A 24539-nucleotide genomic window follows, 5' to 3' on the forward strand; every position below is an offset into this window, starting at 1 on the left:
CTCATTTTTAAAATTTTATTTATTTATTTATTTGCCAGTCCTGGGCTTGGATTCAGGGCCTGAGCACTGTCCCTGGCTTCTTTTTGCTCAAGGCTACCACTCTGCCACTTGAGCCACAGCGCCACTTCTGGCCGTTTTCTATATATGTGGTGTTGGGGAATCGAACCCAGGGCTTCATGTATACGAGGCAAGCACTCTTGCCACTAGGCCATATTCCCAGCCCCAAATACTCACTTTTCAATGAAGCACAGAACAACTAAATAGAAGAGAGGTATTGCTTTTATTCCAGTCCAGTGTTTCAGCAGAATCTAAGATCTAAATGGGGCTAGCTGGAACAATTGCTTGAAAATGAAGACAGCAAAAAAGTGCAGGGCCAAATTTTGAAGGCTGCTCAGGAAAAAGGGAGATTTGTAAGACCATTTCCTTCCTCTCAGAAGAGATGAGATAGAATTTCCTGGGGGGGTCCCTCCAAGTATGAAGGACAGTAAGGATTTCGGGTCAGTAGATTTTTTTTTTTTGCCAGTCTTGGAGTTGAACTCCTGAATTCACTCCTGAGCACTGTCCCTGGCTTCTTTTTGCTCAAGGCTAGCACTCTGCCAACTTGAGCCACAGCGCCACTTCTGGCCTTTTCTACATATGTGGTACTGAGGAATCGAACCTAGGGCTTCATGTGTAAGAGGCAAGCACTCTTGTCACTAGGCCATATTCCAAGTCCCTGGTCAGTACATTTTAAGTAAGCTGACCTCAGCCTTCGACCCACCACAGTGGGTTTTCCTTGTTTACTAATGAAATATTTATTGTGGAATGGTCTTATCTTATGAGGGCCAACAACTTCAGGTCTCCACTTGAGTAACCTTGAACTGAAACTAACTGGAACCCATGTCATCCGTACCAGATGTCAGGTTCACCAAAAGGAGACCACCAAGTAGTTCAGGCAGAAAAGAGTTTATTGAGGATGGGGGTGGGGAGCACACTGCTGGCCTGCACCAGAGAGAGGGTGGCATGCAGAGCTGTACCAGATGGAGGGATGCAAGGCATGCCGAGGAAGGGGAATGATGCATGGGTTGCAAGGGAAGGGATAGGAGTAGGAAAAATGGGGGAAAGGAATAGGGAAGGAAGGGCAAAAAGAAAAAGAAAGGAACGAATGATGGAGATTGATTATATAGAGAGAGCGTGGGGAGGAAGTGTGGCCACAGGGATGACCTCAGAACCTGGGGCACCTCCCACTCACCCCAGGTGCACCAGTTACCTGGGTTACCTCAGGGAGAATGAAGAGGAAGGGAGGATCTAACAGCAGCCTCACTGGTAATGACAACATTCTGTAAGGCTGGGCTCTTAACAGTGCATCAGAACATGGAGGACGTGTTGGAAATTGCGGTTTTGGAGCTTGACTCCCAGGGGTGGTGATTCAGGTCTTGGGTGGCATCGGGGGCTCTCCAGATGCTCTTGATGGAAGTAGTGTGAGGTCCACAATTTGAAAATCACTTGCCTTAGCGGGATAGGCCAGATTTGCTTCTTTTCCAAAGTAAGACTTTGTAGGTAATGACAGTAAACAGCCAGAGGGCCTGAGGGGTTCCTCTTAAGAGGTGTCTGGTGAAGAGGTCATCTAGCTCATCCTCTGAGCCTGAAGTCTAGGGAATATTGTGTCCAAGTTCGTAAGTGAAGCAAAACCTGGGCTCAGCTCTTTATGGCCTTGAGGATAAGCTTCTGTTTTAGGAACCTGCATTACAGTCTTTTCCTCCTCTTCATTCATGTCGGGTTAAGGAAGCCAAATAGACCCACACAGATAATATGTTGTTTGGGTATGGGTGAATGTACACAGCTAAAGCAAATTCTGTCTGGGGAAATTCAGAAGCGTGAATTCCAGTTTGATACACAGCATCAACAATTGACTGGATATCAGTGTAGGGCATCTGGATAGGAAATCCTGTGACCTGGACCAAGGACAGAACAACACATAAATCCACCTTACAATCTCAAGGTATTCTGGAAGTTCTACATGCAAAAAGATCACAGAAGCCTCAAAGAAGTGGTTGTCCTAAAATAATTGCTTTTGTGGATGTTGGTAATGTGCTGATACATTGCTATATGTTCACATACACACATAATCTTCAAACAACCCTATGAGTTCAGTTCTTAATGGTCCAGTTTACATTTATTAAGCAACTATTATATGATTGGATTAAGGGTCTATGGAACATTAACAATGTGGAAAATGATTTAGTAATACACAGACAACAATCATAAGCCTTTTGTAAGTCTTAGGTTGCTTACATTAAGGAGGATTTTCTGATTCCTAAATCTGTATACATGCTCTTCCTATGCTGAGTAGTTACTATCCTTTCTCTAGCTTACTTAAAAATACTTTATAATGGCCTGTTTTCACTATCCCATAATCTCTGTGCATGTACGTGATTGTCTCGTCATGTTTACTGTCTTAACCCCAGTACCTAGCACAAGGCCTAGAACACAGAATTAAAACAATAGTTAGTACTCACCAGGTGATGGGTTGCAGTATTAACTCACCTTATCCTCATCACAATCACAAAACAGATCACTGTTTTTATCCTTGCTATTCAGTGAAACAGAAAGTGTACATCCCTGGCTAACATCCCAGGTCAAAGCTCATGAGTAGTTAAAGCAGGATTTGAACACAGGCTGCAGGATTTAGTCTGGGTTTATCATTGGCAACTATGTATTATTTGTCAGGTAACTTTACATAGGAACTCCATATTCAAAACCTTGACTTATAGTATTTTTTTCTTATCTGTTTATCCCAAGATTGTGTTATAAACAAAGCCAAAATAATAAAAAAAAATGTCCTCCTTATTCATGAATGGTGTCTTCAGATTCTTCCATGGCAGCTGAAGCATTCAACTCCCAAGAGACCCCTTACTTCCTCTTTTCAGAGAGCTCCTCTAGGAGACGGCTGTCCTACTGGATGTTAGAGAGGAGTCTCACTCTTGTAAAGCTGAGTTTGTTTTTAAAACCACACCGGCACGGATAATTGGGAATTTGAGGTAAAATGATGGTTGGTATTGGGGGTAAGGTAGGAGAAAAAAAGATCCTAGAAAAATACCAACTGCCCACTATATTTGTTTATGGCTTTGTTGAATTTGAGATGCTTTTTTTGTTTTGTTTTGTTTTTGGCCAGTCCTGGGCCATCAACTCAGGGCCTGAGCACTGTCCCTGGCTTCTTTTTTGCTCAAGGCTAGCACTCTGCCACTTGAGCCACAGCGCCACTTCTGGCCATTTTCTGTATATGTGGTGCTGAGGAATCGAACCCAGGGCCTCATGTATACGAGGCAAGCACTCTTGCCACTAGGCCATATTCCCAGCCCCTGAGATGCTTTTTATTATCCAAGATGTCACTGGGCTGCTGACTATCAGAGGGGAGATAAGAGAGTGATGTCAAATGTACAAATTTGGGAGTCATTTGCATATGGAAAAATTTGGAGCCTGCCTGGACACTTCTTGCTCAGGACCAAGAACCATGAGAATTCAATCTATTTCTAGAGATCATTTTTCATGTTCTCCATTGCATGTTGGTTTCTTTCTGGGCATCCCTTTCCAAAGTCTGTAGCTCATACATCATAGAACATACAAATGGTTCCAAGAAAATGTTATGTAAGGTGGTCCTGATCATAGATCACTGCTTGCTACATTTGCAAGTGTTTGGCCAATAAGTAAATGCAGCTTAATGGCATAGCATCTATCGTCAGAATCAGAGATGTTTTAGATATCTACTAGTTGCCACTTTACAACATTGATAAAAACAAATGTTATTAATACATCAATCATGGAGTTGGAGGCATGGCTCAGATAGTAGAGTGCCAGCCAATAAACAAAAGCAAATGTCAGATGCTGAGCTTGAGTCCTGGTCTCAAATTTAAAAATAATCAAATACAAACCCAATAAAATTGCAGAAATCTTTCAAATTCACTCTCTTTTTCAGATGCGACAAAACTTCCTGTGTCAAGTTCCAACTTTGGAAGGATTTGCCGCAAAACAGAAATGCATTGTCGATTCCAGCGTGTTGGGCATTTAGGACGCCATTTCATCATTTTGCATTTTAGAGTTCTTTCAATCCTGAGGTGAGAATGCAACGATGTTGTGACAAATTGCAACTCATTTAGTAAACGTGACGTTCTGTCACCTGAAGTGTAACAATGCTTCTTAGACTTAGGAGGAAATCATATACTATAGTTAGTGTTGTTTGCCACCATTCACATTAATCAAGTCAGGGAGATGCAGGCTCCTTGGTTGGCTCAAGAAGACAAGAAGCTTTCCTGCGTCTCTACAGCACATCCCTTTCCTGCCTACCTGTGTGTAAGTAAGCAAATGCCAGCTGGGTGTATTTATTTATTTGGCTATACTAGGGCTTAAATTTAGGGCTAGGCAGATGACCCATGCCTTGACCTATATCCCCAGGCCTTTTTGCTTCCCTTTTCAAGTAAGATTTTCCTTTTATGTCCAGGCTGGCCTGGAACATGATTCTCCTATTCACACTTCCCATACAATTAGAATGGCAGATATGCACCACCACACCCATATGAAGTTTATGAAAGTCTCATAAACTTTTTTGGTCTGGGCTGGCTTCAAATTAGGATCCTCCTAAACTCCACCTCTTGAGTAATTAGGAGAAAAATAGAAGAAATGAAATAAAGTCGAAGAAGTAATAAGGCGGCCAGGTCATGTACGCCTTGAAGAATTCTGCATGACTTTAAGCTTTTAGTGCCACACCCCCAGTATCTCTTTCTGTCTCTGTCTGTCACATTCTCTCCCCCCCACCCCGCCTATGTGTGTGTGTGTGTGTGTGTGTGTGTGTGTGTGTGTGTGCGTGCACGTACCTGTGCTGGTACCAGGACTTGAATTCAGGGTTTTGTACTTTGGGTTTTTTGTTGTTTTTTCTTTTTTGCTCATGACTAGCACTTTATCACTTGAGCCACAGCTGGCATTTTTGCTGGTTAGTTGGAGATGGATTCTAGCAGACTTTTCTGCCTGGACTGGCTTTGTGCTACTATCCTCTAGGTCTCAGCCTCTTGTGTAGCTAGGGTTACTTTCATGAGCCATGAGCACCCAGCATGGAATGGTATTTTTAAGCAGTTCTAGAAGCAAGTTTGATGAAAACCAGACATTGGGAACAATTTTCCTATGCATTTCTTCCCTGGAAAACAAGGAGTGGAGCAATGGGATTGGGTGGGGGTGAAGGGGAGGGGACATGATGGCCATCTGTGTGAATCTGAGTTGTGAAAGGCAGTCAGATCCAGAAGATTCTGACTCTTTTGGAATAGGAGGGAGGCCTGCTACAAAGTCTGTGACTATTTGAGCTTGAGCTTAAGGCACTGAATGTGTTTGAGGACATGTGACACCCCAGAAGTGACAATACTGCTGGGAGATTTTTACCATGCCCCTGTGGCACATCCTTTAAGGTAACTTTAGCTACTATATTGTCAGTATCACAAGGCTCAACAGGCATCTATCTTGAGAATTTTCCATTCACCATCCCTACCTCAGAGATTAACTTCAGACTGTCCTTTCAAGGGGTGCCCTGGGTGGTAGAAGAGGGGTCCTTTTCAAAGTTTGCATGAAAAGACAGGGGGTTCAATTGAGCTAACTATTGCAATCTTCCTTTCCATGCTTCTATTGCCAAACCTAATGGGTATTTTGGAAGTGTGAGTTATAGGACTGAAAGTTGAATGAACAAGAGATTCACCAAAGAATAGGTTACCTGTTCCTTAGATCTTCTACCATGTTTTTGTTAGTATCAGAGTAAATTATTTCTTCAGGCTAAAATAAAGACAACTGAAAGTTAGGAAAGATTCTAGAGACACTATTTTTTATGTCACATTCAATAGTGAGCTCTGGGGGTGAGGGACCCAGACACAAGCCCTTAGGTAAAATGTAATCTTCTCTCTCTCTCTCTCTCTCTCTCTCTCTCTCTCTCTCTCTCTCTCTCTCTCTCTCTCTCTCTCTCTCTCTCTCTCTCTCTCTTTCTCCTGCGGTTTGAATTCAAGGCCTCTTGCTTGTCAGCAGGAAATCTAATAGCTGAACCACACTACAACCCTTTTCCATTTTTTGTGTTTTTGTGTTGTTGTTTTTTTTTTTCCCAAATAGGAGAGTCTAGTGTTTTTGCTCAGGGGATAGCCTCAGATTTTATTCCTCTTATGTATGCCTCCCACCTAGCTGGGATAACAGGTGTAACCCTCATATCCAGCTTGCTTGTTGAGATGGGGATCTTCCTAACTTTTTGCACAGGTTGAACTTGAACCGTGACCCTCCTATCCCCACCTTCTACGTAGCAGAGATGACAGCTGTGAACTGCCATGCCTGGCCCTTGGTGATCTGCGTTTCAACAAGTGCCCCAGAGTGATTCTGATGCCTTTTTTGGTCGGCAAATCCACTGCATTAGAGAACATCTTTAGGCCCAGGGTGTTTCTACAATATACAATGCGGCAGAGCATAGCAGGAGACAAGGGAAGTATGGGCTTCAGGAGCCAGCACTTCTCCCAGACAGAATGGGTAGACTGAGTTTCCTGATTGGTTTCATTGAGTACTGTCTACCCTCTAAACCCACAAGAGACTACCTAGCAACCTCCGGTCTGGAAATGCATCCTGGGTTTGTTGACTTTATTAAATCAACATAAACTTACTGTTTATGGAATGTTTTCTTACTATTCTGGCAAAACTAAGGTCACTATTCTGGCAAAAATAGTCTCCCAGAAGCTCATGTCCCTCCAAATTTTAAGGTTTCCTATTAGCCCCAACTTGGATGGCTGCATGCTCAGAATACACATGGAGGCTTCCATTCTCAATTGTGTGGAACACTGTTCACTGTAAATAGTGGTTTATTCTGGGATGAATGTGTCAAGGCAAGAGATCTAGGGCCAATACTTACAGGAAAGAAATCAATAGAGATACAAGTCACACACAACTATCCCTTTTCTATTCATAGATGCAACTTGGCAGGGGATTAGTGTCTACTCTCTGTCATAGAGACCATGTAAAAATAAAATCCAAATTTGTCCGGGAGCCTGTGGCTCATGCCTGTAATCCTTGCTACTCAAGAGGCTAGGCCTGAGGACAGAGGTTCAAAGCCAGCCTAGACAGGAAAGTTTGTGAGACTCTTTAATTAACTACCAAAAAGTTGGACGTGGAGCTGTGACTCAAGTGGTAGAGCATTGTCTTTGAGCGAAAATAGCCCAAGGACAGGACCTAGGCCCTAAGTTCATGTCCCAGTAGATCATGGTAGCCCTTCGTGATGTTGGTGTGAGACTGACCTGTGGAAGAGGTTCTAAAACCCTTCCTAGGACTCTGTTCATCCTTGCTCATTCCCTGGATGAGGCCAATCTGGTCTGTCAGCAACTTGAAAGACATCTGCCACTGCAGATCCTGCCATCTCCTGTTTCTAGTTTCTTTCAGGGCCACTCTCTTCCTTTTCACCCTCTTCGTTTTTATCTGTGTGAGTTCCTCACTCAGCGAGTGGCTACTTTTCCTATAAGCCCCTGCCACTCCCTCCCCCAGGTCCTCTTGCTCTGTGCTCCTAAAGCTCGTTCCTTTCTTCTGTAATAGCTCTCTCATTGCAATCACTGATTTTCTTCTGTTTCCTTCCTTGGAACCTAAGTTCCAAAAATACAGATATGACTTTCTCTTTGTGCTGGCTACACCTAAAGCAGCACTGGCTCACAGCATAAAATCAATAAGTATCACTTGAATGAACAAGAGTAACTGTGCACTTAACAAACAAAAACTTCATCACTAAATTGATGGTTCTCTCCCGAGGAGGCAGCAATGTTTCAGCCACAGATGTGGGATGAAAAAAGCAAAGCATGAGCTAAGAGCTGTAACTGTAGTTTGCTCAGGAGAGATAAGCATGTTTCCCTTTGTTTAAAATGTTTCAAACAGGAAATATAAAAATACACCAATGCTTGCTCTTCATTGACAGTGCTTAGGAGCATGCGCAAGAAATTGAATGAATAGTAGTTATTTCTTAGTAGAAAAAAATGACATTGAGTGGGAAACAAATTCTGCTTTGTATCTGCTTTGGTACTCTTTGAGATTCCTCCCATAACTACCATGCATTTTTTTTGATATTGTGAATTGCCTTCAAGTTATAGACAAACATAGAGAATAATGTAATGGACATCCACCCATGTTATATCTAAACACTACATTCTATATTTATTTTTAGTGGTATTGAGGTTTGAACTCAGGACCTCAGTTTGCTGAGTACTCAACCATTTGAGTCTTGTCCCAGCTTTCTCTCTTTTTTTTTCCAGATAGGATCTTATGCATTTGCTCAGAGCCAGCCTTAGACTAATTTTCCTTACTTACCACATAGCTAAAATTACAGATGTATACTGACCACTCCCAGCTTGTTAGCTAAGTGGAGTCTTAACTATGTTGATAAAGGTAGTTAAAGCTGACCTTGAGTCACAATCCTCCCAATCTGAGTAGCTGGGAATATAGGCATGTACAACAGTGCTCTTGTTTTTAAAAAGAGGTGAGAAATACAGTCTTAATTGCTTCCTGCTTTCATTCCTTTTTTATTTCTCTTTCCAAAGGTAACTCCTAATCTGAATTTGATATTTACCATTCCCATAAATGCTGCTATATGCCCACATACACACACACACACACACACACACACACAGAGTTTCAAACTTCAAATAATGGTTATGTTTTACATGTATCATTTCATATCTTTTTTTAACATTACACTTTGTATACTCATTCTTATTGGTATGCATGGTTCTAGGTCAATGGTTTTCAACATTGACTGCACACTGGAATCATATAGGGAGCTTGAAAACTTACTGATATGTGGGTTCCATCCTTAGAGTTCTGAGGTAAAGCATTTATAAATCAAGAACTACTATATACATTCACATGTTTTTATACTGCTATAGAAAAGTTTGTTTTATGAGTACTTCACAACTCACACACCAACTTTTCCATGGGTGCATTATTTCCAATTTGTTGCAATTTCAAGCAGTTCTACAATGAACATGGTTGTACTTGTCTTCTTGTTCATGTCACTCTGGGAATATGCCCATGCACTTGGATTAATTTATCAAAAGTTGAGCATCTTCAGCTTTGCTATATAGCACTTTCCACAGTGTTTTAGTAATTTACATTCCCACCCTTTTTTGCATCTTTGACAGTATAGGGTATGAGCACAGCTTTTTGCCAATGCTATGAGTGTGAAATGGCATTTTATTGTCTTAAGTTATATTTCCCTCATTGTGAGGGTAAACATATGAGTATTTGTTTCTATGAATTGTTCTTTGCCTGATTTCCTATTCATTTCTCTCTTTCTTTTCCCACCTCCTTCTCTCCCACCCTACACTGCTCTCTGCTAAATTATGGCCTTCAATCCAGGAGCAGCCATAGACATGGTATTGTGAATAATTCCCAAAGTGACACAGATCTGTTGGCCATCTAGAGATTGGGTCAGCTCCAGACGTCCTGTCTCCTAAGCTCCAAGACCACAATGAGTATCCAAGGGCTTTCTTTCCTATCTTCTTTCAAAAGTAGGGGACAGGAAGCCCCATTATAGTCCTTGGCTTCAAAAAGTGATCTATATTCTGGCTCTTGGACTTTCTGAAGCATTAGCAGACCTTGCTGCCTTTCTCACTTTAACCTTACTCATGGCTATGCTTGTCCTGTTTCTATTCAATGAGAAAATGACCATGGTTTGGTGCCTGGATAAGTATTTCTCTTTGTCAGTTTTTTTTTTTTTTTTTTTTTTTTTTTTTTTTTTTTTTGCCAGTCGTGGGCCTTGGACTCAGGGCCTGAGCACTGTCCCTGGCTTCTTCCCGCTCAAGGCTAGCACTCTGCCACTTGAGCCACAGCGCCGCTTCTGGCCGTTTTCTGTATATGTGGTGCTGGGGAATCGAACCTAGGGCCTCGTGTATCCGAGGCAGGCACTCTTGCCGCTAGGCTATATCCCCAGCCCCTCTTTGTCAGTTTTTATACTTAATCATCACCATGACTGTAGAACAAGGTCAGACTTAATCATTGTTAGTATTATATGCTATGCTTTATAATGAAAATTTTTGTATAGGGGAGAATTTCATTGTTGCCTTTTCACATTTATAATGTATTCCAATCCATCTCACTCCCTCTATTACTTTCCCTCTTCCTCTCTTCTCAAGATTTCTTTGTTCTATTTTCATAGCAAATAGTCTATTTCTGCTGTATTTCATCCTCCTACTTAGCCTAATCCCTCCTGTTCCTGTTAATAACCTTCCCCTAACAACTTCCGTTGAAGCTCTTCATGTTTTTGTAAAAAAAAAAAAAAAAAAAAAAAAAGATTATTTTGTGCCAGTAGTAGGGCTTGAGCTCAGGGCCTTGTGCTCTTGCTTGGCTTTTTCACTCAATGCTGGCGCTTTACCACTTAAGCCACACCTATCTGTATTTTTGGCTTTTTTGCTGGTTGGTTGGATAAAAGGATATCATGGATTTGCTTGTCCAAGCTTGCTTTAAAACTGGCAATACTCACATCTCAGCTTCCTGAGCAGCTAGGATTACAGGTATGAGCCACTGGTGTCCAGATCTTTGTGCTGCTTTATGTTGAAAAAATTTAAATTCTATTTTAAAGTCTAAATTCACATGTTAGATAGCACATTTATTTTCAATTCTTCTGTGGGAAAAGGAGCTGAAGTAGTCTAACATAGGCTGGGTAGCAGGGAAAACTAGTTTTCTTTTAAGCTAGTTTTTAATGAGCATTGCTAAATAATTCAATAAATTATCAACTATCAACCATAACAGAAGCTATTAGAAGCAATAAATATTAGACATAATGGCAGCTCTCATATAGACATACTTGAAAAAATAGCATTTTACCTGTATGCTCTGTGCTTTTGTCCCTTGAAGGTTTTTTGGAAGCAACTGTTTCCAGAAAAATTCTTTTGAATAGTCAAAATGTACAGCCATTGGTGTATTGTTTTGTTGAATATTAAACCAGACCTATTAAAACATTAATATAAAGTCAGCGTAGGTCCATGGCAACACAAGGTTCCTATCTGGTAAGGATGGAGCAACATTACCATCTTACTGCCCAATGAAAGGGTAGAAGCAGAGTTTGAGGTGGGAGATGGAGAGATTATAGAGTTCTGTGATCTTAGGTCTTTCTTACTGCTTCTCCACCTTAGAGGTTCTAGGGACTCTCCTGGAGGACCTTGAAGAATCAGATTGCTTAATTGGTCTTGGACTGTGGCTCAGTGGTAGATTGCTAGCGTCAACCTATAAGCTCAGGGACAGTGCCCAGACCCTGAGTTCAAGCCTGAAAAAAAAGTCAGATTTCTTAATTCTTGTATGCCAGGGACATATTAAACATGGATGCCTCTAAAGTTCTCGGGTGATTCTGATGTGTAGCCTGGGGGACTTGAGAAAGTGACTCAAAATACTATTGTGCCTCATGTACTTACATTCTTATCATTGAACAAACAATCTACACTCTTCAAGGGACAAAACGGATCAAGCTGCTTATGACATTGCCCAGTTGATGGATTCCAAAGCAAATACTCATCAGTCTCTTGAGTTAATACATAAGCCACATGTCCCTACATAAAGAAAAAGATTTAAGGTCATTTTTGATATGCTTAATTTTGTTAGATAGGAACTGTACTGTAATGATTATGATTTTTTAAAGTTGTTTTTAAGACTTAAGTTTTTTTTTGAAAAGGAAAGCAAAATCAAACACACAACTCAAAGGTGTGGAGCACATCTGGCCTGGGTTAGCATGGATTCAGATGAGATAATTTATAAGCCAGTGCCACCCTGTGTGGTTTTACAATGTGTGCTCTGCAAGGTGTGCTCTGATGACAATTCTGTTATTCTAACAAAATAAGTCTGTTATGCAAACTTCCCAACAGACAGTACTAAGTATTCTGAGGTAGAGGCATGCTGTCTAATTCACACAAAGGTGCTATGTGAATTAGCACCACATTAAGACTAGGGGTGGAAACCATTCGAGAACTTAAAAAGCCACTAAGTTAAATTCAAGAACCAGATTTGGAACTATAGAAAAGTATATAGGAAACTACTAGAAGAATAAAAAGTAATCAAGTTGCCATTTCCTTGCTCAACACCTACTTTTTGTGGTGCAAAACTTTATAGTAAAGAAAGTAATAAGAATATTAAACATTTATTGGGAATATTTAACTCGTACTATGCTAAGAATTCACATTGATTTTCTCACTTAAATTTGATCTCAATTATGAGAAGCTGGAATGATTACTATACCTAATTTTCAGATCAGAGGTTAAAGGCCTTGCCTAGGATAACAGATGGTAGCATGATTCCATTCTGTGAGGACATTGTTGGGGTTTAGAGGCACAAACACAGCTGAGAGCATAGGGCCAGAAAGTGGCACCCACTGGGTTTTAAGCCCTTTAACCTGTGCCTCAAACATTACTTTGTAGCTTTGGCCTTCTTAGGTCCCATGCTTTTGCTCTTTATCACTGTTTGTCTTCTGTCTAGTAAAAAGGATGCTTCATCTCAACTACACAGCTGAGTCTTGTGTAGCTGTATGTCTGCCTCTAATAGAATCATTCCAAATGCCATATATTTGCAGTAGTAGATCTTTGAAATATCTACTACCCCCTAGTGACATTTACAAATATAGCAAATCTTTACAGGGGATTATATCAGGAGTTAACCATAGGCATTTTTAAAAGTTAACTCATTTGACACAGAAATAATAAGCTATGCCAACAAAATGTAGAAATACAAATATATAATGCCAATGGAATACAGTGGTTATAGAAAAAAACATACAGAAAGCTCAATTGTTGATATTTAGTAATATATTTCTGACAGGGCTAGAAACATTACAGAAAGAACATTATTTATTGAGGTATCAATTCAGAAGTACATACATTAAGTTGTAAGGTTTTCATTTAGGTAAGCATTCATTTCTGACTTACTCCTGCAAGATTAAAGCATCGTAAATGGAAAATGAGAAGCAATGGTTAAAGATCTTAAACTAGAAGGGTAGAAACACACAACAGTGGTGGGGGGGATGCTGAAAGGTAACAGCCACCACAACTACACTGTAACTAACATAGCTACTATATACTATCACTAATGCTACACCCCTTTTCCCCATGATATATTACTTATTTGAAGAAGGGATGCTGTATCTTAAATGTGCTAGGTTATTTGATATTCTTGGTATTCCCACAATCATAACAATGCTTTGAGTGCTGTTTTATAAATAATAAAACAAAAATTTTCCCTTGTATTGCATAGCTTTTGATGAATCAACATTATTTTGTTGACTATTAATGGTCTGCCTATGAAGTTCCCTAATGAGCTTTGTGAAAAAATAGAAATTTGGGCCCTAAGGCTTTTACATTTGCAGTTGGTTTAGTTTTACTCACACTATTATAGCACTTACTTCTAAAACTGAGGTTCCCAGGAGGACCAATGCCTCCTTTCCAAAATATAGGAAGAAATTACAGAGAAGTATAGCATGTTCTTCCCTATTTCCAATTGCCAAACTGATGCAACGCTAGGAAAACAAAAAAAGAAGAATTTAAAAGGGGGAAAGGAGATTGAGTAACGTAAGCATCCAATGGGTTTAGTATCCTTTTGATATCTTTAGTTCCAAACATGCCTGTTTTTATCAGATATAAGATGACAGCAAAGCAGAAAGCTCTGGCTTTGTTAGGGCATAAGACAACTTTTATTACAGGACACTTTATAACAATGTAGTAAGCAGACAATTATTTCCAGTTGCTTAGGGAATTATAAAAGTATCTGGAAAAGCAGGGGCATACAGACTGGTATTTTGAGAAATATTTTCTGACATGGAAACAATGTTTTGAAAAGGTGACACTTTGGGCAGTGGAACTATCTTCTGTCCTCAACACAGTATGCATCTCAAGAGAGGAGGAGATCTGAATTGGAGTCTAATCAGGAACAATGATTGAAGCTTCAACTGAATAAACTGAATACATGATCTAGGTGTAAGTAATCAAATACCAGGTGCCTAGTAAGGCTGTATAGCAAGAGAGAAAGGTGCAGAAGCGGCAACCTCGTGGCCTGTTACCTAATTCTAGTTTACAGGTATGTATGGTTTGGCTCCTAGATTGGTTTTCATTAACAACAACAACAAATCCTGCTAAATTTCTGACTTCTGTTGAAAATATTTCCAGTGTTGGCAGGGTAGTGTTGGCAGTGGCCCATATGGTAAGCATGTGGCTCTAAGTTCAAACCTCAGTATGGAAAAAAAAAAGCACCAAATATGGTGCTTCATTCATACCTGTGGTCCTAGCTACTTAGAAGGCAGAGATTGGTACAATCTTGGTTTGAGGAGAGCAGAGGCTAAAGTTAATGAGAACTCCTCCATACAGTAACCCAGGTGTGGTGGTGTACATCTGTAGTCCCAGCTATGTAGGAGGTATAGGCAGGAGGACTACAGTCCTAGGACAGGGGGGAGGGGATATAAGAGCCTATCTGAAAAATGATGTAAAGCAAAACTGGCCACAGGCATGGCCTCAACTGGTAGAGTGCCTGCGTAACAAGCTTGAGTCTAGGGGTCAAACTCAAATACCACCACAAAAAGGTTCCAAAGATCTACTAAATAAATATGCCTAAATGTTCAAAAGGCAAAAATTTGTTGTTGCTGAGTAGCAACTATATATACTGTTCCAGTGAGATATGTACTCTCCAGTTCATTTATAGACCCCAAAAGGCCAGCAAGTTGGGACAGATAAGAAAGCTTGAAAGCTACTGGCATCAACTATTTAGCCATCAGTACAGGGCATTCTATGTTTTCATAAGTGAAATGGCCATATCAGTACTCACTAGCTGGATGTGACAGTGTAAGATGGGAGTGACAGAAGATAGTAGAGAGGCCTAGAGAATATCTAATCAGGAGAGTAAAAGTAGAACATGAGGCCAAGAAAGTTCCCCTGACTGGATTTAAGAAGAGCAAGGAAAGGATCAGAGTAGATAACTAATTTTTCCTGAGTGCCAGGTACTTCGTGTATATTAGTTGTTTCATTTCATCCTTTCAAAACTCCTGTATGATATAGATGAGAAAATTGGGGATGAATGAGGTTAGATAATTCATCTTAGGTCACACAGCTATGAAGTCATTGAAATAGGATTTGAATCTCGGCTTGTTTAACTCCAAAGATTATATGGTAGCTGGGAGAAAAGAGCACTTGCCCTGAGAAATCCAGTCAGTCATCCTGTGGCCAGAGTTTATCAATTGGAAGGCAATAACCAAAAGAAATTCCAAACCTGTGGTAACCTCTAGTTTTGTGTGTGTGTGTGTGTATGTGTGTGGTAACCTCTAGTTAAACATATATACATACACATACATATATATATGCATGCATGTATGTGTGTATATATATATAGTTTGGGTGCTAGTATGTCTGAACTATTTTTTTTTAGCTCAGTGTCTCACAAAGTTCTTCAATATCCTAATACCCTTAGACTCATTCTGCTTAAAGAATTTCAGAAGGAGAGTTTAGACCAAATAATATCTTTCTGAGTTCTACCAAGTTTGAATCACTGGATCATGGAATAAAACTATTTGTAGGAGACAGGGCAAGTGCCCTACTAAGTAAACTCTGTGCCCTCTAAATCCATCTTAGCCCAAACCCAGCCCTCCAAACACTTCAGACAAGCTGGACTGGATGTGTGGCTAAATAGTAGAGCTCTAACCAAGCAGAACAAAGCCTGGAGTTCAAACTTCACTACTTCAAAAATCTAGATAAGCACAAGCCAGGGCTATTAGTTCTAAATGAAAATGTCCCCCTCTTAGGCTCCCATCCTATTTATATTTTCCAGATTAAATTTTATTGAATGCTTGCTACTCAACAGATTTAAACATAATCTAAGTAGGAAAGAAGTTTTCATCTGCTTTCTAAGAGAGATACCACAATTAGAATGTGCATATACAGGATGTATGTGTAGAGTCTATATACAATGTATTAAATATGGAAGAATGGAAGAAGTGCTACAATTAGGTTACAAGGTTTCATTTATATACACACACATACAGACATGCACACACACACACATATATGCATATATACATAATATATACACACATAGCAAGTTAAATTGGAATTTCGGACAACAAATAAGTTTTTAGTAGAAGCATGTCCCAAGTACTGTATGAATTGTGTTTTATTTGGCAACCAGTCCATAGATAACTTTATCTCAGTGATAAGGAAAAGCACTGTTGTATGAGTTCTTCACTTCAGATGAGGGGAAACTAGGGAAAGCCTTTGGGAAGTGATGGGTATTTGCCCAAGGTGTCAGAATTTGGCCAGCTCCACAGTGACAAGCCATACTGCTCCCTGGAGAATATTATAATATTATACTCCTGAAAGTTCCATTGAGTCAAAGTATTCATGACTTACTAATTGGAATATTGAAAATAATTTTTGGCTTTAGTGAATTATTTCCACAAATGATCAAAAGAGCTGAAAATAACATAAACTTATCAAATATCTTTACATTTCACAAAATAAAGTACTACATAAATGCATATGCAGTGCTTCACAAGTAAGAAATAATGTACATTTGAACTATGAAATATAATTTATTACCTCTGAGGTCATCCATATATCCAAACCATCATTGTCATCTGATGTATCAGGCATAAACGGAATCAGAGATACAAACCGTGCAATGAGATCCTAGAATAATATTAACTAACATTTATCAAGTGTCCAACATTAAGTGCAGTGTCTTACAAGCATTTATTTTTACTTAGTATGTACTACTACAAGCTATAAGGTAGCAGCTGTTATTCTACTTTTACAGAAAGAACAGAGTTAAGATTTGACCAGAGTCACCCAGTCTCTGGGGACTGAGCCCACATGGCCTGACTCCAGAGTGTTCATGTTAACCGTTATGCTGTATTATAATAAGTTATTAAAACAGAATATTCTAACAAACTCTAACAACATTAAACATGTACTTTGTAAGTGCTTAAAAATTAGAAAGTTGTGGCAGAAAAGTAAAAGTCTGATTTGTTTTTAGGCTTAAAATCTTTCAGAATTCTTTTTCTTATAAGCTGCTTTAAAGGGAAATAGAGCTATAGCCTAAAATCTCAAACAACAGAAATTATATTATGAACATTTTCCTCCTCAAGTGCTGTAGATAAGGACTCAAACATAAGAAAGGAGGATAAGAAACAAATAAGCAGATAGTAAGTTAACACAGAAAATTCATTCATTTTAATTGAACATAATATAATTTAATATAATAGCTGCTATTATAGACTATTTTGACCTTCTACACTGGTAAATATATGCTATAGTATATATATGTATATGTACGTATATATATATGTACATATTAGCACATATAATAGGTATCACAAGCAGCAAAGTATCTGGGTTTTGTTGTGTTTTTGGTTTGTTGTTTTTTTTTTGCCAGTCCTGGGGCTTGAATTCAGGGCCTGAGCACTGTCCCTGGCTTCTTTTTGCTCAAGGCTAGCACTCTATCACTTGAGCCACAGTGCCACTTCTGGTTTGTTCTATATATGTGGTGCTGAGGAATCAAACCGAGGGCTTCATGTATACAAGGCAAGCACTATACCACGAGGCCATATTCCCAGACCAAGAGCTGGGATTTTTTTTAAAAGATAAAGGTAATCACCGAAATAAATCTGAGAGCATTATTGTCTCTTGGGATATTGGATGTTAGCATACATAGGCATGAGGAAACCAATGATGGGAAATAGAGCATAATAAAAGGCAAACTAAATTAGGACTTTTGATTTTAGTTTTAGGAATCCAGCTAAGGAAACTTTATAGTTTATAATAGTATAAATATTCTGAGGACAGCCAACTGACTAGATTGATCCCAAATAAACAAAAGACAGATATGATTCATTACAGATATCTTTTAACCACGATGAAACTATTAAAAATAACTGTTACTTACAAGTGTTGCATTAGAGTCATGAAGAAATATATCCAGAAGCTGTTGAGGTGGATTTAATGCCTTGATATATCTTGTTACTAAGATCTGTATCCCTTCATGGTTAAAAACAGTAGTTAGGATTCTTCGGTTGGGAAATGCTGTCTTACAGTTCTTTTTAAAAATCTCTGCTCTGTGCAAAACATCCATCTGATCTGAAAACTAAAATCAAATTTAAACTATTTTGACATTGTTCTATATTGTGCTCACAGGGAAATGTCAAGAAAATCTGTTTATTTTTGCCTGCTTTGAAACAGTTACTTAGTTTTAAAATAGTTTATATTTCTTTGATGACTTGTTTAAAATGATTTAGCATAAAACCTACCTTATTTAGTTTTAGATTATATGTGACATATATCTGAGGTTCAATGGTAGCAAAAATATTTAAGAAGGTACATTCTTTTAAAATCTGCCCACTGCAATCTTCTTGAGGAGGTATGTAAGTCTTACTCCAAGTATACCCAAGCAAAACTGGTGGAGTGTTCACTTGGAATGTTCCACTAATCTGAAAGAATGTATCAGTATAGTAGATTATACACAATGAAAAAGCATCATCAGTCAAATATACTATAACCCAGCTGAGTCTTTCCGTCAGATGGAACAGGTTCACATTTGTACTTGGGATCCCATTAATATGTACTTGTCCTAGAAGATCAGTTTCCTATGTTGATCAACAGGTAATCTTGACACCTTGCCACTCCCTCTGTGGCCCAAACAAAGTAAAGTCGTCTTACTGCTATGGATCTATCTTATGCTCCCTCTAAGGCATCAACAGCATTTGTACATTGTTCTAAAATGTTAATTTTTTCCTATAGATTGTAAACTCATTAGGGTAGAAAATTCATTTCTGATTCTTCAAATCTTCCTTACTTGACATAAACTCAGAGATTCAAGTACCTTGCCTAAAATCCATCAGCAATAAGTAACAGAGACTAAAATATTTTGCCAGTCATACAGGCATATTCTTGCCACATAATCCAACAATAAGTCTTCTGAGGGTCTCACTGAGACAAGTCCTAGTCATCAATATTACTACTATTGATAAACAATGTTGACAAGCTGAAATCCTTGGGATTTGTGGTTACAACACAACACTAGTAATCTGAGGGTTTCATAGTCTGGTCTTATAAAGATCTTATATACAATCAAGGATGTTGCTTTAAGACTTAGGCTATCTGTCCTATTCTCTCTCTGTAAAAGGCACAATAAGTAAATTTATATATTCCGTTCTTCTAGAGACAGTCAAAAGCTTCAAAAAGTTCAACTTGCTAACCACAGAATATGAATCCAAGACAACAGAAAGTCCATTAGTCAGAAGTCAAACACTACTCAAAGTAGCAAAGAACCACATTGTCTATTACCTCAGATTGTTGTAGAAGAGCAGAGAAAGGGAACATGATGGAACCAAGCCAATTCTTTTTCATATAGGAGTGATTGCTACAGCTCTCCAGGCAGTGGTTCTATTAAAATAAGTTATTTATGAAACTTAATAGTCTAGTAGTTTAATATGTGACATGTAGTTTCATGAACTCACAGGTAAGTATTTAAAAATATCATTCTCTCCCCCGCCCCTGACCAGTGCTGGGTATCAAAACCAGGGCCTCTCAAATGCCAGGGAAGTCCTCTTTTCTGCTTTGGGCTCATATACCTGTATATTTTTGTGAGTTACAATGTGATGTTTTGATTCATGTATACACAATGTAATGATTACACTTTTACAAATTTCTAGACTATACAAACAATAGTGACAACAAGCAGATGGAGTGGGAGGAAGAAAGGAGAAGGGAGAGATATGACAACTGGGTAGGAGGAAACTTTTGAATGTAATGAACACATTCATTAACTCCACTGTGACAGTACTTTCATGGGTGTATACACACATAAGTCAAAGCTTGCCAAATTACAGCTTTTGAAAAGTATCAAGTGCATTGTTGCTAATTTTTTAAAAAGTCGTCAACTTATTTTAAATATGCACTGATTATTGCTAACTAATTCTTCCTCAATGGTATTTTTAAGTTAAAGGAAATATATGTTATGGCAGCAGGAATAAGACACAAAAGGGACCAGCATTTACCATCACTCACCACCTCTTCTATTTGTCAATACCCTATGCCACACTCTACTTTTAGCAGCTTATATTTCATCAACTAAAAGTCAGAAGTGGAGGAAATTTGGGGAATGTCTCTAGAATAGCTGGGATAGCGGATGGCAGGGAAGAGCCACTGGTGCCTGTATTTTTTTTTTTTTTGTCAGTTGTGGGCCTTGAACTCAGGGCCTGGAGCTGTTGCTGAGATCATTTGCTCAAGGCTAGCACTCTACCACTTAAGAGCCATAGCGACGCTTCCAGTTTTTTGGTGGTTAATTGGAGATAAAGAGTCTCACAGACTTTCCTTCCCAGGCTGGCTTTTAAGCATGGTCCTCAGATCTCAGCCTCCTGAGTAGCTAGGATTACAGGTGTGAGACACCAGCACCTGGCTGTTTTGTTTTTTGTTGCTTTTTTTTTTTTGAAGTAAGGTTTAACATTTGTCTCCTACCTACATCTCCTTTATAACTGGGGTTATAGGCATGCATCACCATATCTGGCTTGAATGTTCAAAAACTTTAAATCTAGGCTGGGGATATGGCCTAGTGGCAAGAGTGCCTACTTCATATACATGAGGCCCTGGGTTCGATTCCCCAGCACCACATATACAGAAAATGGCCAGAAGTGGTGCTGTGGCTCAAGTGGCAGAGTGCTAGCCTTGAGCAAAAAGAAGCCAGGGACAGTGCTCAGGCCCTGAGTCCAAGCCCCAGGACTGGCAAAAAAAAAAACAAAAAACCTTTAAATCTAAGAAGAATATGTAATAAAATTATAAGAAAAAATAACATACAGATAATTGAATATAAAGAATTCAGTTTAGGTGATTTTTTAAACCAAAGCTCAGAGTCTTAGAATGTTTGTTACTTACAAGAGGGCAAGAGGGCAAACAACTAGTCACTCAACATATTTGACCAAAATAAGGACAGAAATCACAGTCTTAAGACAACTGGAAAGAAGAAAATACAAATGCAAGCAGAAATAAATGAATTAGAAAAGAGAATGAAGGGTAAAACCAATTTAATAGCTCTTTAAAAAAAATAGGAAAATGAGCCAGAGGCCAGGGGCTCACACCTACAATCCTAGCTACTCAGGAATCTGAGATCTAAGGATCATGGTTTGAAGTGAGCTGGACAGGAAAGGCCATAAGGCATCTTATCTCCAATAAACTACTTAGAAAAGGGCAGAAGTGGCACTGTGGCTAAAGTGGTACAGTGCTAGCTAGTCTTAAGAAAAAGAGCCTCAGGGAAAAGTACCCAGGCCCTGAGTGCAAGCCCCAGGACTGGCAAAAAAAAAAAAAAAAAAAAAGAATATCTTCTGGTAATACAAAAACTCTGCGATGTCCTAAATTACAAGGGCTGGAGGATGGAAGGAGACTTGGTGAAAGTTCAACTGTTAATCCAAAGGTTGAATAGAAAGAGAACTGGTGAAAGTTCAACATTTAATCCAAAGGTTAAATAGAAACAAAAGGATGTTTGGCTGTTACTGAATATATGTTAAAACCTTCACTTAGATTAAGCCTGGGGGGGGTGTGTGTGTGGCTGTTTACATCCTGTTTACAATCCCAACCAATCCAGAAGCAACAATTTCTTCTCCTTAGGAACTGGTTCCTAAGATTTCCCCTTTGTGTAATTCCTCTTTCTTATCTATAGCTAATGGAGGTTCAATATAAACAATTGGTGCTTTCCTAATCCAAATTTTCATTAAAGAAATGCTTTTGATTTGTAAGTACAGCAGATACATTTCCAACTGCTATGTAGCCTTGCTGCTGGTAGCTTCAGGAACTTGTTCTTTCTGACTAGCATCTGCAACTCCTTGGTCTAGAGTTTTGGTTTAATGTTTCCAAATTAAACCAGAAAAAAAATCCCCAAACTAGAAAACTACACTTGGATAAAGTCAGAAGTGATAAGAAGTTAACTAAGAGTAGGTCAAAAGTATTGAAAATTGTTAACAGATTAAAATGAAAATCTTTTTTAAAAAAAGTTTCTCTTCCTCCTTTCCCTTCCCCTCTCCATCCATCCATCCCTCCTTTTTCTGTCTTTCTAGAAGTTTTGAGTATTGAATTCATTCAAGTTCTTTTTGTAACTAGCAGAAGTTGTTACAGTTTCAGTTAACTTAGTCTCCAACCTTGGAGATCTCTCAGGTTTGCTCCACCAGCTCCAAATGGAGTTCAGTCCAGCTCTTCTTAGTATTATATAGAGCCTTTATGTCCCCATACCCAGTGGTTTACACCTGTAATCCTAGCTACTCAGGAGGTTTAGATCTGAGGATTGTGGTTCAAAGCCATCCTAGGCAGGAAAGTCTGTGAAACTCTTATATCCAATTAATGACAACAAAACAAAGCCAGGTGCAATTCAAGTCCCAGGGTTGGCACAAAAAAGAAAAATGGGGGAGGGGGAGAGATTTGTGGGAAGTAAGAAAAACAGTGATCCCTCACTTATCTCAGGAGTTACATTCCAGAGACCCTAGCCATAGGTGAAAATCTGCAAAGTAGCAGCATTAGGTAGTCGTCACTTTCTATATTTCGGTTCGCTTATTACTACTTCACAGATTGTTTACAGTGAGAAAGGGGAATGGAGATGACAAAGCAAGGAAAACGTTGTTTAAGCCTACATTCAGTCTTGTGTCAGTACTATATTCCTGCTCACCATATATCCTTAATAGCACCCTAATAAACCTTTGCCTCTCCTCTCTTCCATCATGATAAATTCATTTACCTCAGCTTTTATCAAAATTTAAAATTTTTTTGTCAGTTTTAGGAATTGAACCTAAGGCCTTAAGCATGCTAGGCAAGCACCCTACCTCTTGAGTCACATCCTTAGTTCTGATTTAAATGTATTCTCTCCCAGAAAAATGGGATCAAACACATTGCTGCTAGGATTTTTCAGTGGCCTTTATAAAAAAGTTTTTTTTTTTTAAATCTACTATAAGAGAGTAGGCACAGTGGACATGCCTCTTTCTATTCTTTTGTGTCAAATTCGGAATGGAGTAAACTAACATTTATCTTCAAGCTTGCTATCCATTAGTGTTAGGCATTGTGCTAGGACTTATCACTAATGTATGGGGAAGACATTCAGTGATTGTAACAGAATTTTAATCCTAGAAATAATTTAGCTTTCTATAGAAGTAGCTTCATTGATCAGATAATGAGAAACGCATAGCTCATTTTTATCTTTCTGTCTTTACTATCATGAAGCAAAAAATACACTTCTAAGTTTTTTATATGATCATCCTTCCTCTTATTACATATGATTTATAATCTCTCTTATTTTTGGAGTGACTTGCATCTGATTTTTTTTTTTTTTGCCAGTCCTGGGGTTTGGACTCAGGGCCTGAGTACTGTCCCTGGCTTCTTTTTGCTCAAGGCTAGCACTCTGTCACTTGAGCCACAGCGCCACCCCTGGCCTTTTCTATATATGTGGTGCTGAGGAATCAAACCCAGGGCTTCATGTATATGAGGCAAGCACTCTTGCCACTAGGCCATATTCCCAGCCCTGTGTCTGATTTTATTGCAAGTTGATGCAAATCCCTTTTAGAAAAAATTGAATATGCTGAATTTAAAAGCAAATTTATAAATATGTTCCTAGATTTCACTCAGTTTTATCTTCTTAGAATTATTTCAACACTGATTACTTATTCTACTTTACCTCATGTTTTTCAATCACCATTTCATCAAAAATGTTGACATATATGTTCTCTTTTATTTTAGATAAGCCTGAGAAGCTATAATCATGTTCTGGTGGGCTGCAAATAAGAAAAATACACTTAAGTGCTTAATTTTTTTTCAAGATCCATTTATATCCTAAGAGAACTATTTACAAAAGATAAGTTATTTTTATTATTTTCTTTTTAAAAAAAAGTATAAACTTAAAGAAAACTATATCATTTGAAGACTGGCTGCTACTTTTTATTAGCATGTGCTTTATAATTTACCCCCATCTCTCTTAAAATGAAGATATAAGCAAGGCACAGAAAGACAAGTACCACTTGATTTTACTCATATGTGAAATCTAAAATAGATGGCTTTATAGAAGATGAGATCGGTGGTTACCAGAGAAAGGGAGGGGGGAAGGGGAGAGGTTGATCAATGTATACTTCCCTACTGTTAGGTAAGAACAAGAGATTATGGCATGCTACTGTTCTGTAGGGTAACAACTGATACTGATAATGTATGGCATATTAAAAAAAAAACAATTAGGTGCTTGAAATTTTAAAGTTTTTATTATGAAAAGATATGATCCTAGTTGACTGTAGAGAATAACTTTAATTTGAAGATGATTTATGTTTTCAAGTAACAAAATAAGCTTACTTTCCTACAAAAGCCTAAGGCATGCAGGGAAGGCAATGCATATTTACAACACTACCAGTAGGAGAAAGAGCAACTGTAATTTTAAGCAGGTCAATTTAGTATATACCTTAATCCACTCAAGTCTTTCTAGTTATCTTTTTTTTTTGTTTTGTTTATTTTTTGAGTTTCTCACTATACATTCAGAATGGCTGC

General features: G+C 38.7%; 1 protein-coding gene across 2 annotated transcripts; it reads right to left on the reverse strand.

Annotated features, from left to right (window-relative positions):
• Nucleotides 1-1745: 1745 nt before the first annotated feature.
• Cc2d2b (coiled-coil and C2 domain containing 2B) lies at nucleotides 1746-23706 on the reverse strand. 2 transcript variants are annotated; one of them, XM_048338588.1, is made up of 10 exons: nucleotides 23686-23706; nucleotides 19323-19421; nucleotides 17926-18123; nucleotides 16581-16670; nucleotides 13406-13519; nucleotides 11433-11567; nucleotides 10849-10971; nucleotides 5732-5790; nucleotides 3912-4089; nucleotides 1746-1934 (listed from the first exon to the last, which is right to left on the reverse strand). In XM_048338588.1, exons 1-10 carry the CDS (start codon nucleotides 23704-23706, stop codon nucleotides 1746-1748), a joined length of 1206 nt encoding a protein of 401 aa, XP_048194545.1. The 2 variants fall into 2 exon arrangements, with proteins under 2 accessions (XP_048194545.1, XP_048194546.1); XM_048338589.1 differs by lacking the exons at nucleotides 3912-4089; nucleotides 5732-5790.
• Between the last annotated feature and the right edge of the window lie 833 nt (nucleotides 23707-24539).

Source organism: Perognathus longimembris, chromosome 2 (assembly GCF_023159225.1).
Source record: "Perognathus longimembris pacificus isolate PPM17 chromosome 2, ASM2315922v1, whole genome shotgun sequence".
NCBI lineage: Eukaryota > Metazoa > Chordata > Mammalia > Rodentia > Heteromyidae > Perognathus > Perognathus longimembris.